The sequence below is a fragment of the Tiliqua scincoides genome, chromosome 4, assembly GCF_035046505.1.
Source record: "Tiliqua scincoides isolate rTilSci1 chromosome 4, rTilSci1.hap2, whole genome shotgun sequence".
In the NCBI taxonomy this organism is placed as follows: Eukaryota; Metazoa; Chordata; class Lepidosauria; order Squamata; family Scincidae; genus Tiliqua; species Tiliqua scincoides.
In genome coordinates, this window is record NC_089824.1 from 96,375,716 (window position 1) to 96,388,834 (window position 13,119).

Genomic DNA, 13,119 nt, shown 5'->3' on the forward strand with positions numbered 1-13,119 from the left:
ACTCCTTACCCCCAGGAAAGTGTGTATAGGATTGCAGTGTAAGGGTATGGGGACAGAGGGATGAGAAGGGCTGGAGGACAGGGTTCAGTCATTGCAGAGGTTGGGGGGGGGGTTTGAAAGAACCAGAAAGAGAGAGAGAGAGAGGAGGCAAAGGGGTGGGCAGATAAAGGGGGTAGTGTCACAACATGGACCACTCAGCATCACACTGCAGCTCCAACTTGTGTGAGTGGATATTCTCCTCCCCCCATTAATTTGCTTAAGAAAAAAGATCAACCTGCAGTCTGACTGCCCCATTTGAAGTGAATCAGTCTATTGTTCCTATTCCAGAAGCCAAATGAAAAAGCAGTCAAGCAACATTTGAATCCACAGTAGGCTATTTACACTTCACCTAAGTGGAGGAAAGATTAGATGAAACTATACTAATAGTTAAATTCCTAAATTTAACTCTCAGGTATTAAAAAAAAAAGCTGGAGTTTTGCCATGGGTGTTAATGCAGCCCAGTTGTGTGCAAATTCACTTGTAAGTCTCACAAAGATAAATGGGGTTTATACAAAAGCAAGTGTGCATAAGATTATAGACTCAGGAAGTCCCCTGCCTTCCTCTGTTGTCTCTGCTATGACAATTATTTATAAGCTCCTTGGGGCAGGGACCTGCTGGGAGGTTCTCCATGTGCATCATGATATTACAATATCCTCCGGCCATCATATCACTTGCAGAATCCACCTCTATGCATACCCACACTGAACATTTTCTTCACCAGTATTTTGTATCTGTGTGATCCTCCTTACTTGGGAGTAAGTCCCACTGAACTCAGAGTAGGACTTACTTCTGAGTAGATCTGCATAGGATTTGTAGTGGCTCAATTGGAAGTTAATCAGGAAGCTCTTTGTGGCTGGAGGGGTGGTGGCAGGGGCCTCCCTTTGTTATTCCAACGAGCAGGGAAACCTGCAGAGAAATGGCTCTGGTACTGAAAGAGGCCTCCACCCCACTCCTGCAATGACCAAGGAGAACACTTGGAAGCAAGTAATTGCTACAAGTAATGACGAAGGCAGGCAGTGCTGCCTGGCAGTGGGATTCAGCTGCTTCTCTGCACTGCTTTGGAAGGAAGCAGAGGGGTGAAAGGAGCAAGGGCAGGTCCCTCAGCCATCTTGAATAATTAAGGAGGGGGGATTAGCCATTCAAAAAGAGAATTGCCACTCCCAAGGACTCCCAAGGACTGCTGCAAGTAATAACAGAAGCAGGATCTGACTGCCTCCCTGCACTGACTTGGAAGGGAGTTGAAAGGAACCAGGGAAGGTCCAGCTCAGCTGCCCTGAATAATTAAGGGGGGGGGGGGAAGCAAAGAAAACAAAGTGCCTGTCTTTACAGGCACAAACAAAAGCAAAGCAGGAAGCCCACCTCCAAATCAAGAAGCCTATGCCTGGCATTGCATGTGGCCCAGGACTATTTCCAATTTTTGCCTCAGTGGTCCATGGGCTCCTAAAGGTTTGGAACCACAGTTTTAAAGTGAATGTCAATATCTAATATAATAATCCAGGGTGCTGGTGGTAGCATCCAGACAAAATAACATTTTATGAAAAGAGCAGAACCCTGTTGCAACTGTCCTCCTCAAACTAGCACGGGGATCCAGCAACTTTCTAGCTGAGAGTGCTGAAATATTTATATTGCAAGATATGGAGGAAATATGGTCAAATGGAATTGTTAAATTTGGCTGTCATTCAAAGGTCTCCATCAACAGATAATTGTTTACTTATGAGATCCATCTATTGTGGACATTTCTTTTTGAGAAACTAGCTACCAATACCCCATAAAGGATCATGTTCAGACTGTAGTGAATCAAATGTTAGGGCTTTACTTTCTAATTTCTTATAAGCAATTCGTGAACAAAAAAACACACATTGCACTTTGTATATTACTACACTGAAATTGTTTTTTTTTAATGTTATATAATGTTATGTGCTGTTTCACTATTAAATTCTGCTGCACGAAATTGTCATCCTTTTCTTTTAAGACTTTTTTACAACGCCGAAATCTGCAACTCCGACCATATATTCCTTTCTTGCCCTAAATTACAAGAACGTATATTAGTTATCAAGTAACATAATTTCAGTTTACTCTATACTAATTCCATTGCACCTTCTCCTATCCCATGTGGTTGCCATTCTGGTGCAAAAGAACCTGCACAAAGGAATATTTCCACAAATATTTTGAACTATATTTGCAGAATTTTTTTCTGTATTACAAGAGAGATCGTAAAAAAAAATGGATGGTGTTTGTGACTGAAATGATCTATTTAATGCAAATACTGAAGTGGGCTGAGATACCAGAGGCAAAGGATGTCGCCTTAAAACAACAGGCAAAATTGGCAGTATGTTAATGTTTGTATCATGTGGCCTGATTATTAATAAGATAGCTAATTTAGATTATAATGACTAGAGCTATTCAGAAGAATATATCACCAGCCTTGAATGCTATGTACATAAGTGGAGAAGAAAAGCAGCAAGGCTTACTTGCAGAGCACAAGCAGAGTTCAGTTCTCTAGTTCAACTACTGTTAAAATTATGAGAGGCTAAAGTATTTACTAATACTCTGACTTATCTAGGCTGCTTATATTTCCTTTTGATCATGCTCAGCCTAATGCATGAAGCAAAGCAATACATAAAGTCAAATACAAAAGCTATGGAGGAATACTGCCATGGGTGCATTGGCTGCTCCCAAGAACTGCAGGAGCAATTCTTCTTCAGATGAAAAACCCAGACTTGCTTCATCTGCTTGTGAAATGACAATTTCAAAAGAACAAGTAAAATAGGAAAGAGAGACTGCCCTACAAAAATGTAAGTTTTACAAAGCAAGCATGATCCTGGGGCAGAGCTGGACTATATTAAACACACACATCCAATTATACTTACACTTGTTCTTTTAGAGCATTGAGAAAAGACTCCGTTGCTTCCTCCGTTATTTCCTCATCCAAGCTGGCCAGGTAGGAGTAGAGAAATGCAAATATGTCATATGGAATGCGAGCTGCTCCACCTTCCGGATCTTCTGTAAGAATTTGACAGGCATGCCTCATAGAACTGAGTAGGGACTAAGAAGATTGGAAACAATGGAAAAAATTAAACATTAATACCAGTCCATTGTTAAGCAATACACACCTGTATATTAAGCGCATAAACAACATGGCATTCTGGATCCTATCTTATGAACTTTACACTGTTGTAACTATTTTATTCTTCATTCCCTACTTAGTAAAAATCAAAATAAGCACAAACATATTACTATCAGGAATGCCTAGTTTTAACGCTCATCTGCGATTCAGTTTCAGTTTAATGAATTTAACGTTGCGTATGAGAGGCTTTAACTAGTCTACATACCCCACCAAGAGCACTACATGCAAGTGCAAAAAATTTCATCCAATCCACGCCTTCTACAAAGTTATCCAGTCGCAAAATGTTGTGCAGTTGTTCCAGTGGCAAGCACAAGTTTTTCCATTTTCTCTGGAGGTCAGGCATATCCACAGTTTCCTTTTCACTTAGCTTTAAAAACCCATGTCCATCATCAATGAAACACAAGAGAAAAGCATGAAAAGTTAGCTTGTCCCCCCCCCCCAAAATGAAAAGGAACATTCATTCATTTTAGATAGCTTGAGTCATTTAACAAAATACAAGAAAAGCCCTGGTGAGTCAGACCATAGTGCTCCCATAGTAATCCACAATTGCCAACTCATTGCTCAATTATCCACTTTGGAGCACTTAACAATGGACTTGGTTTTTACAATCAAGAATAATTTGGTGTCACCTGCAAACTTGACCACCTTTCTGTTTACCTTTAACTTCAGATCATTTGTTAAGGATTGGTCTTGGGACTGTACTTTTTAACATTCATAAATGAACTCAATTTTCTTGCTCTTCTAGATGCCATCTAGACCCAGTGATTAAATGTTAATTTGTCAATATACTCAAGAACTCCATCCCTAGCCATTTCTATCAGTTCTTCAGATTCCCTCCCTGAGAAGGTCAGATCACGCATGGGTATCTGCACTGTGAAGACAGTGAAGACATCCACAGTGAAGACAGATGGCATTTAAACAGATTGCTCTTTCAGGTTCCAACTGTTCTAAAAAATTTAAAACGCTCCACAGGAAAGGCACTTTCTATATCATTTACCTGTTTATGCAAAATTTTAAGAAGACCTGGTGTCAGACCAGTGTCATTTTTTTGTGTGGCTACTGGTATTTCAACACGTTCCTTCACAGGAAGAGGCTCCCCTCTTGACAAAGCATAGAAATACCTATGGCAAATACAAAAATATGATTACAATTACTAGTAAGAGATATAGAAAATGAAAGCTTTTCCAAATCAGTACCTGAAAAGATCCAAACTACATGTAGCACACAAATGTGCATAAAGGTAGTCCAACAGTCCCTTTCCACGAGGGAGAGCTATTTCCTACAGAGGTGACTGGGAGCAGAGGCAACAGAGCAGGGGACACTCACACCTTTCCCCACCAAGCAGCCTTCTCTTCCCATTGTTTTTAGCACATGAAAACTCACATTTTAAACCCATGGGAGGGGAACGTTGGGGGGCAATTTGGACAAGGGAAAACTATGGTTTAAGAGTTATGCATCCCCTCCCCCTGCGACCCTTCTCTCCAATTGTCCCTATGAGAAATATCTTTTCTTTACCTCAAGGGCTACCATTACACACAAATGAGTGTGATTTGTTGCTTGGGCCTAAATATTTATTCCATTCTGGTTGACTCTTCCACCTCTCTAGCCATCATCACTTCAGTTCAAACTAGTGTTTTCTTATTTTTTCATTATTTTATCTTAAAGTAACAACAATACCTTTCATGACAATTAAAAATATACAGTATGTACAAATGCTCAGTCTCCTTAGCAGATCAAGGCAGAAGGCTGCACATCTTAGTTAAAGATGTTTGTATTAACTGATGTTACAGGTGGAGCCTATTTATCTGCGTTAGTTCCGTTCCATGACTCGGCGCAATTAACAAAAAACATGTTGTGCTAAATTCCATAGAGTTACGCAAATATGCTGCAGCCTGACACTTCCGGATGGAAGGAAACTAAGGCAGCTGTTATCAATCCCCTCCCCTCTGCTCTGTACTCAGCCCTCCCTGTTGCCAGCTGCCCGGCTTCTTTCACAGTTGGGATGCTGATCTTTTAAGAGTCCAGTCCTATGCGTTTCTACTCATTCCAGTCCATGGGGCTTACTCCCAGGAAAGTGTGGAGAGGATTGTAGGCTATGTCTCTTGCTTTGCTTGGTGGGAAGGCTTGCTTGTGTCGTGATTGCCTGCACCATGGGGGTTGCTTGTGTCAGTGATTGCCTGCACCATCTCAATGGGGGGGGGATTTGGCAAACACTCCCTGGGTTTTTTAAAGCAATCCCCTCTGTTGCTACCACACCTGTCCCTGTGTGTGTGTGTGTGTGTGTGAGTGAGTGAGTGAGAGAGAGAGAGAGAGAGAGTGAGAGAGCTCCACCTTGCTGCATGTGTTCTGGCTACAGAGATTTTTGCCGCCCCCCCTTCAGCCTCTTTGCTGGCTCAGGGGCTCCAGGACTGTTACTGTTCCTTTGCAAGGGGAACCTCTTCCAGAGCTCCAGGACTATTTCCCTGCCTGGGCAAGGCAGAGCCTTTTGCAGTGTTTTGGGCTACCTGGAAATGGATGGAGACGCCAGTGCAGGGCAAAGGAGGCAAAGGTGTGTGTGACTTTCGGCTCTCCCACCCCATTCGCATTCAGACAAATCCGCAGATAAAAAATCCGTGGATAAATAGGCTGCACCTGTACTTGTGTACACAAAGATTAAATCTATTATTTATTCTAAAGATGTGTACCATGTCTTTCTATTAAAAAAATTATCAAGGCAGCTTACAATAAATTGCAATAATACCATAAAAACTTCACATAGACCCAGAAGCCAGCATTCCATAGATGTCTGGCTGATTGTAGAGGCCAGAATATGCTTTTCTTCTGGTGAAAAAGCACCAGGCAATTAGTAGAGCACTTTCTAAGCAGGGAGGGGGAAACAAATTCCCTGCAACAGCAACTTCTCTAGCCAACAATGAGAGCCAAATGGGTTTATCCCCTTGCCCTGATGTTCTTCCTGGGAGAAAGGGCTGCAACCTCCCAGGGATCTTATCACTGATGGCAGAGGCCAAAATTTGCTTCACTTCTGGTCTACAGTTCCTAGGGCAATATTTATATACTGAACCAAAGTTATCATATGCATGTTCATTGGGAAATAAGTCCCATTATGCTGATGGGTCTAGTCCCAGGTAACTGTGCACAGGATTCCAGCCTAAAAATTGTACACAAATGAGGTAAAATATTTTGTAATGTACTGACTTTGCTTGACCCAGTAAAGGCTATACATGCAGAGAAGCAACATGTGAAGAATCACTTTTCTGAATCTGTATTAAATATTGTTGGGATGGGGAACTTTAAGGTGGTAAGCCCTTTAGGGACAGGGAATAATATTTTTATTCCTTTTGCCATGTAAGCAATTTTGTGAACTTTTTTTACTGAAACTCAGTATATAAATATTCTCTTCCTCATCAGAATAAACCTGTGTCCAGCTACCACTGCAGTCCTTTACAAAAGTATTGATCATAGGCAGGGGCAGCATGATCTGGAGCAGTGGTTCTCACACATTTAGCACTGGGACCCACTTTTTAGAATTAGAAACTATCAGGACCCACCGGAAGTGATGTCATGACTGGAAGTGACATAATCAAGCAGGAAAATTCTTAACAATCCTAGGCTGCAATCCTATCCAGGATTAAGTCCCATTTACTGTCATGGTTAAAAGAATATATATAGTATGTTGTTAAAAGTACAAGTCTGTAACATTTCCCCATACACAGTCACATCCCATGGGAGCATCAAGTCTAATATATTAAAAATAAAATATTGAAGTAAATGGGGACCCACCTGAAATTGGCTCACGACCCACCTAGTGGGTCTGGACCCAGAGCTTGAGAAACACTGATCTGGAGGCTTGCTCCAAATCTCAGCAGCAGAGCTATAGAAAATTTTAAAAAGTTCTTTACCATATTTCTTGCATGGTTTTGTCAAACCACAGACTTTTGTCAAACATGATTCTGTCAAACTTTTGACTTCTTACAAACTGTTGCTGATGCAATTCACCTCACCTCATGGTTGGGCCAGCACTGATCACAGGTTTGAGGAACTAAATCCAGCTACATCTATCCCCACAAATACAGTATATTATAATCTCAGAGTTCTCAGTGCAAACAATACAGATTTTATGTTAGGCAAATAATTCTGGATCAGGGCCATTGGCAGGCCCATACCTTAGGGAGGGCAACTGGAGCAGCCACTCTGGGTCCCGCACTTGGGCCCCCCCCCCCCGAAGTGCTGTACCTAATTTCTTGTCTCTCCATGTCACTGCTGCAAGCAAGCACTGTGATGAGAAACAACTTCAAAAGCAGCAATAGTTAGATGCACAAGGGAAGGCTGAGACTGGTCTGCACCCACATCAGAAGCAAATTGGAGAAAGAGAGGAGGAGGAACAATCCTACACATGCCTACTCAGAAGTAAGTCCCACTTATTTCAGTGGGACTTACTCCTGGGTAGGTGCTTATAGGATTAAGCCTTTAGGCAAGAAAGGCAACAGAGTTTTGCCCTATGTTAAAAATTAATGATCTTGTAATCTGCCACCTCTTACAGTACACATCAAAGGCTCCCACAGACTGAAATCTTGTTACATGCAGCCTCCTCTAATCACTTATTTATCAAATGAGAGATAAATCTCTCCTAAGAGGCTAAACACAAGGTTGTGCATGGGGAAAGGGGTGCAGAATATTTCAATATCCTGGCTGTCACAGAGATTTATTAAAATTATTGCTTTAAAATAGTATTTTTATACATCATGTGGATGCCTCAGAAACTACCCATATTACAAGCCATCTCTGGTTCTCCTCTATTTTTTTCTACTTTGCTTCCTAGTTTGTAATTTGTTCCCACTTTTTTCTTCCTTCTTTCTCTCCTTGGTGCTTGCTATCTGCCTCATATTTGACTGGCAATAAAGGCAAAGCTGTATATTTGATATTAGAGAGAGGGGGGGAGAGATTCCCACCTTTTGGGAGTAAGTTGAGTTAAATTTAGAGTGCTTTATCTGATATTTTATATTTCAATTTTTGGTAGTCATTTTGTATGTTTTTATTAGCTTGGTTAGTTATGAATATTTTTAAAATTTAAATAAAAGAGTGTTTTTATTATTAGGGAATTAATGAGCTCAAGTTACTTTGAATTTTGGAGTATACAGTACAGCATATTAATTTCAGCTAGTTTTTTATGCCTTATTTTACACACACACTCACTCACTCACTCACTCATATATGGCCCCCCCCAGCACTCTTCCATGGCCCTGGCCATTGGCTTTTGTTTTCTACTCACCCATAGGACCACTGGAGTACATCACGTGGTTGGGTCCTGATGGCAGCCTTTGTGAATTGCTTCATGATATCTGGCAATTCAGGGGGAACATGAATCTGCTGCGCGCAGAACATAACATCTGGAACAGGCATGATTCTTCAAGGACCAAAAGCCTGAACCTAAGAAAACTTAAAAAAACAAACAAAAAATCTTCATTTTATCATCTCTCTGCATACAAAGAACTAAAAATGAGAAAAAGCAGCAGGCAGGCACTCTGAATATCAGCAACAGGAGGTCTCCCACGTTTCCTCCCAGGAGCTCAGGACAAACTACAGATGATACATAACCCCTTTATCCCCTTCAATCACCCTACACCAGTGGGCTGGGCTGAGAGAGAGCGCAATTTTCCGTAGGCCACCCAAAACTGCTCAGTGTGGCTAAATGTGGGTCTCTGCAGAGCACTCCATCCTTGGCTGGGCATAAAAGACAGGTATTGATCAACGGTATTGAACAATGGATCAATAGTATAGATCAGTAGTATAATCAATGGTTAACCAATAGCATTGATCCACAGGTATTGATCAATGGCCTGAAAGGAAGGCAGGCATTGATCAGTGCCAGGAGCCACCTGGAAAAGCCTGCAGCCAGCAGAAGGGTCCTGCCTCAGGGCTGCACTTCAGTGCCGGGCAGCCAACGTCCCAGCCCAGACAAGGCGCGCACGTGTTGGGGGTGGCTGCAGTGGGGGGCAAAGAAGCTTCCCCGAGCCCAGCAGAGAGAGCTGTGGGGAGCGGATGAAGTCAGAGCCCGCCCCGCGTCCTCAAGCGCCGGCTCTTCCGCCCACAACCACAGCCAAAGGAGCAACAGGCAGCGGAGGGGGGGGGCTGCGGGCGGGCGTACCGGTTACCTCGCCACCGTTGTGGCAGCCTTGACCGTTGCGTTTCTATGGCAACGCGCGCGGGCCGGCCGGCCGGCCTGCCTGCCTCGCCGTCTCCTAGCAACCGTAACATCTCTCACACAGAGAAAAGGACTAGTGACGCGAGCGCTGAGCCGTTGCTATAAATAGACCGCCTCCCTCGGGCAGGGCTCCAGCCAGGCAAAGCCGAGCGTGACGCAAAGGCGGTCCCCTTGCCGTTCCTCCAGCCTCCCCCCCCCCCCGGTGGACAGCCAGGCTGTGTGTGTCCCCACAAGCACAAGAGCTGCTGCCTCCTTCCCCCCTTGAGCCTTGGGGTGTACGAAAATGTGATGGGGTTTTTCAACACCTGCAGAGCTGGAGAGGAGGAGTGGTCCTGACCAGGGATGCGTGGTGGGGGGGCAGGTGAGGCAGAGCCTCCCCACTGGAGTCCTTCAAAAACGCCGCAGTCGTGTGAGGCACCCACAACCCCCATGGGCAGAGCCTCTCTGGACACAGAAGAAAAAGCAACTACGTATATAGTTCAAAACACCCACCAAGGAATTAGGCCTCAAGATGCAAACATTTTAATATACAAGTGTATGAAACCAAGGACAAGAACTAGTAGGAACTGGGTCTTGCCAGTGGAAAATAAAGGTGGACTATGCAGAAACAGGCTTTGAGGAGCAGTCAGAAAGACTTGGGTGAAACTTTTAGATTTTAACAGTCCAATCCTATCCATGTCTACTCAGAAGTCAGACCCATTATAGCAAATGGGGCTCCTAGGTAAGCATGCAGAGGATTGCAGCTTTAGGGCCCAGTCCTATCCAAATTTCCAGCACCTGCACAACCACAATGCAGCCCCGAGGTAAGGGAACAAATGTTTCCATACCTTGAGGAGGCCTCTGGGACTGCCTCCCCAACACAGGAAGCAGTGCACACCTCATGGACACAGCAGCACCAGCACTGGAAAATTGGACAGGATCAGGTCCTAAGACTCTTAAAGTTGTTTTAACATCTGTAGACAGCATGGGTCTCTTCTGTTATGAATTGGCATCCAGCACCCACAGTGGTGAGATGGCCTTTGTTCATAACTTTTCGTCAAAACCAGGGACAACCTAGAGCCTGTGGGCCAAACTAAAAATGTTCTTTTCCTGTGGCCTTCAATATCCCCCCACCCCATGAGAGTAAATCCTGAATACCTGTATCCCCAAAGCAACTCTTCTTTCAAACTGCATCCAGAGTGCCTGGTTGTTTTTTCAGATATTGGAAAAACAGTATGGGAAGTGAAAAATAAAGCATTTTGATACCACAGTAGAACAATGGGCTCAGAACAATGATATCTTGACCAAACCCCTGAAATGCTATTTTGCCCTCTCCTTGAACAAGGTCATGGCCCAAAGCCTTGTGCTACAAGGCAGAAATGACTGCTGTTCCTGCCTTAACCCAATTATCTCCAGAATTCCCAGCATGCCTAAACCTCAAGAACTCGGAGTAAACAAGAGACACAGACTGAGATCACACCTCAAAAAACAGAAGTCAGAAAGTGCCTCAGGAAAACAAAGGCCTACCTGTTGGGTAAAAAATCTGGTCAGAGAGCCACAATTTGGAATTGAAACCTGTAATAGGACTGCCCTACCATGCTATGTTACAGCACCCCACCTCGTCTATAACATGGTATGTTCCCAAAAACTTAAAAAGGTAACTACTGCCTCTTCACCTGTTTGACTTCCCCTCTTATTCTTTTTCCTTTCTTCCACCTCCCAATCTGTTGTCCTCTCCCTTGAAGAGTCAAACCTTACTGCCTCATAACAAAACCCCCTACAACTCTTGCTCTCTTCCCCCTCTGACAAAGGGTAATTCACTTGTGAAGCCCGCAGAGTACCCCCATTTCCCCAAAAAGTTACCAAAACTGAGATCACACAAAAGTTGTAACTCGCACATGCTTGGCTGGACCGCTTCTTGTCTACACTGTCTCCTGCTTCCTTTAAATACACTGCTCAAAATAATAAAGGGAACACTTAAACAACACATCCAAGATCTGAATGAACGAAATATGCCTATTAAATACTTTGTTCCTGACATAGTTGAATGTGCTGACAACAAAATCACACAACAATCATCAATGGAAATCACATTTATCAACCCATGGAGGTCTGGGTTTTGGTGTCATACTCAAAATTGAAGTGGAAAAACACACTACAGGCTGATCCAACTTCGATGTAATATCCATAAAGCAAGTCAAAATGAGGCTCAGTAGTGTGTGTGGCCTCCACGTGCCTGTATGACCTTCCTACAATGCCTGGGCATGCTCCTGATGAGGTGGCAGATAGTCTCCTGAGAGATCGCCTCCCAGACCTGGACTAAAGCATCAGCCAACTCCTGGACAGTATGTGGTGCAACGTGGCACTGGTGGATGGAGCGAGACATGATGTCCCAGATGTGCTCAATTGGATTCAGGTCTGGGGAACGGGCGGGCCAGTCCATAGCATCAATGCCTTCATCTTGCAGGAACTGCTGACACACTCCAGGCACATGAGGTCTAGCATTGTCCTGCATTAGGAGGAACCCAGGGCCAACCGCGCCAGCATATGGTCTCACAAGGGGTCTGAGGATCTCATGTCGGTACCTAATGGCAGTCAGGCTACCTCTGGCGAGCACATGGAGGGCTGTGCGGCCCCCCAAAGAAATGCCACCCCACACCATTACTGACCCACTGCCAAACTGGTCATGCTGGAGGATGTTGCAGGCAGCAGAACATTCTCCCTGCCGTCTCCAGACTTTGTCATGTCTGTCACATGTGCTCAGTGTGAACCTGCTTTCATCTGTGAAGAACACAGGGCGCCAGTGGCGAGGTTGCCAATCTTGGTGTTCTCTGGCAAATGCCAAACGTCCTGCACAGTGTCGGGCTGTCAGCACAACCCCCACCTGTGGACGTCGGGCCCTCATACCACCCTCGTGGAGTCTGTTTCTGACCGTTTGAGCAGACACATGCACATTTGTGGCCTGATGGAGATCATTTTGCAGGGCTCTGGCAGTGCTCCTCCTGTTCCTCCTGGCAGGAAGGCAGAGGTAGCAGTCCTGATGCTGGGTTGTTGCCCTCCTACGGCCTCCTCCACGTCTCCTGGTGTACTGTCCTGTCTCCTGGTAGCGCCTTCATGCTCTGGACACTACACTGACAGACACAGCAAACTTTCTTGCCACAGCTCGCATTGATGTGCCATCCTGGATGAGCTGCACTACCTGAGCCACTTGTGTGGGTTGCAGACTCCGCCTCATGCTACCACTAGAGTGACAGCACCGCCAGCATTCAAAGGTCACCCAAACATCAGCCAGAAAGCATAGGGACTGCGAAGTGGTCTGTGGTCACCACCTGCAGAACCACTCCTTTACTGGGGGTGTCTTGTTACTTGCCTATGATTTCCACCTGTTGTCTACTGCATTTGTGCAACAGCATGTGAACTTGATTGTCAATCTGTATGGCTTCCTAGGTGGACAGTTTGATTTCACAGAAGTGTGATTGACTTGAAGTGACATTGTGTTGTTTAAGTGTTCCCTTTATTGTTTTGAGCAGTGTATTTCTGGTCATTAACCCAGAGTATAACTTGGATGAAAAAGCCTGAATAAAACAACTTGGCATCCAGATACCAAATTTGTCTCAGCGGATTACAATGCGTAATCTTGGCCAGTGGAGCAACTCCCCCCCCCCCACTATTTTCCTCTTTCCTGTATGCAGCCCATGTTGACCGAGTGGTTTTTTCTTTCTCTCTCCCACACCTCATTCAATGTGCCTTTTAAAAATATTTTTCAAGCCTC

General features: G+C 44.3%; 1 protein-coding gene across 1 annotated transcript; it reads right to left on the reverse strand.

Moving 5' to 3' along the window:
- Positions 1 to 1,978: 1,978 nt before the first annotated feature.
- Positions 1,979 to 8,566, reverse strand: ROPN1L (rhophilin associated tail protein 1 like). Its single transcript, XM_066626150.1, has 5 exons — positions 8,436 to 8,566; positions 4,164 to 4,287; positions 3,372 to 3,533; positions 2,910 to 3,085; positions 1,979 to 2,064 (listed from the first exon to the last, which is right to left on the reverse strand). Exons 1-5 carry the CDS (start codon positions 8,564 to 8,566, stop codon positions 2,007 to 2,009), a joined length of 651 nt encoding a protein of 216 aa, XP_066482247.1. The 3' UTR covers positions 1,979 to 2,006.
- Between the last annotated feature and the right edge of the window lie 4,553 nt (positions 8,567 to 13,119).

Excerpts from the sequence above, each read along its gene's own strand:
- ROPN1L (XM_066626150.1), bottom strand. The coding sequence starts at position 8,566 with ATGCCTGTTCCAGATGTTATGTTCTGCGCGCAGCAGATTCATGTTCCC. Across the intron at positions 3,534-4,163 it reads TTAAAATTTTGCATAAACAG|CTAAGTGAAAAGGAAACTGT; the intron begins GTAAATGATATA and ends GGGTTTTTAAAG. Across the intron at positions 3,086-3,371 it reads CATGTAGTGCTCTTGGTGGG|TCCCTACTCAGTTCTATGAG; the intron begins GTATGTAGACTA and ends CAATCTTCTTAG.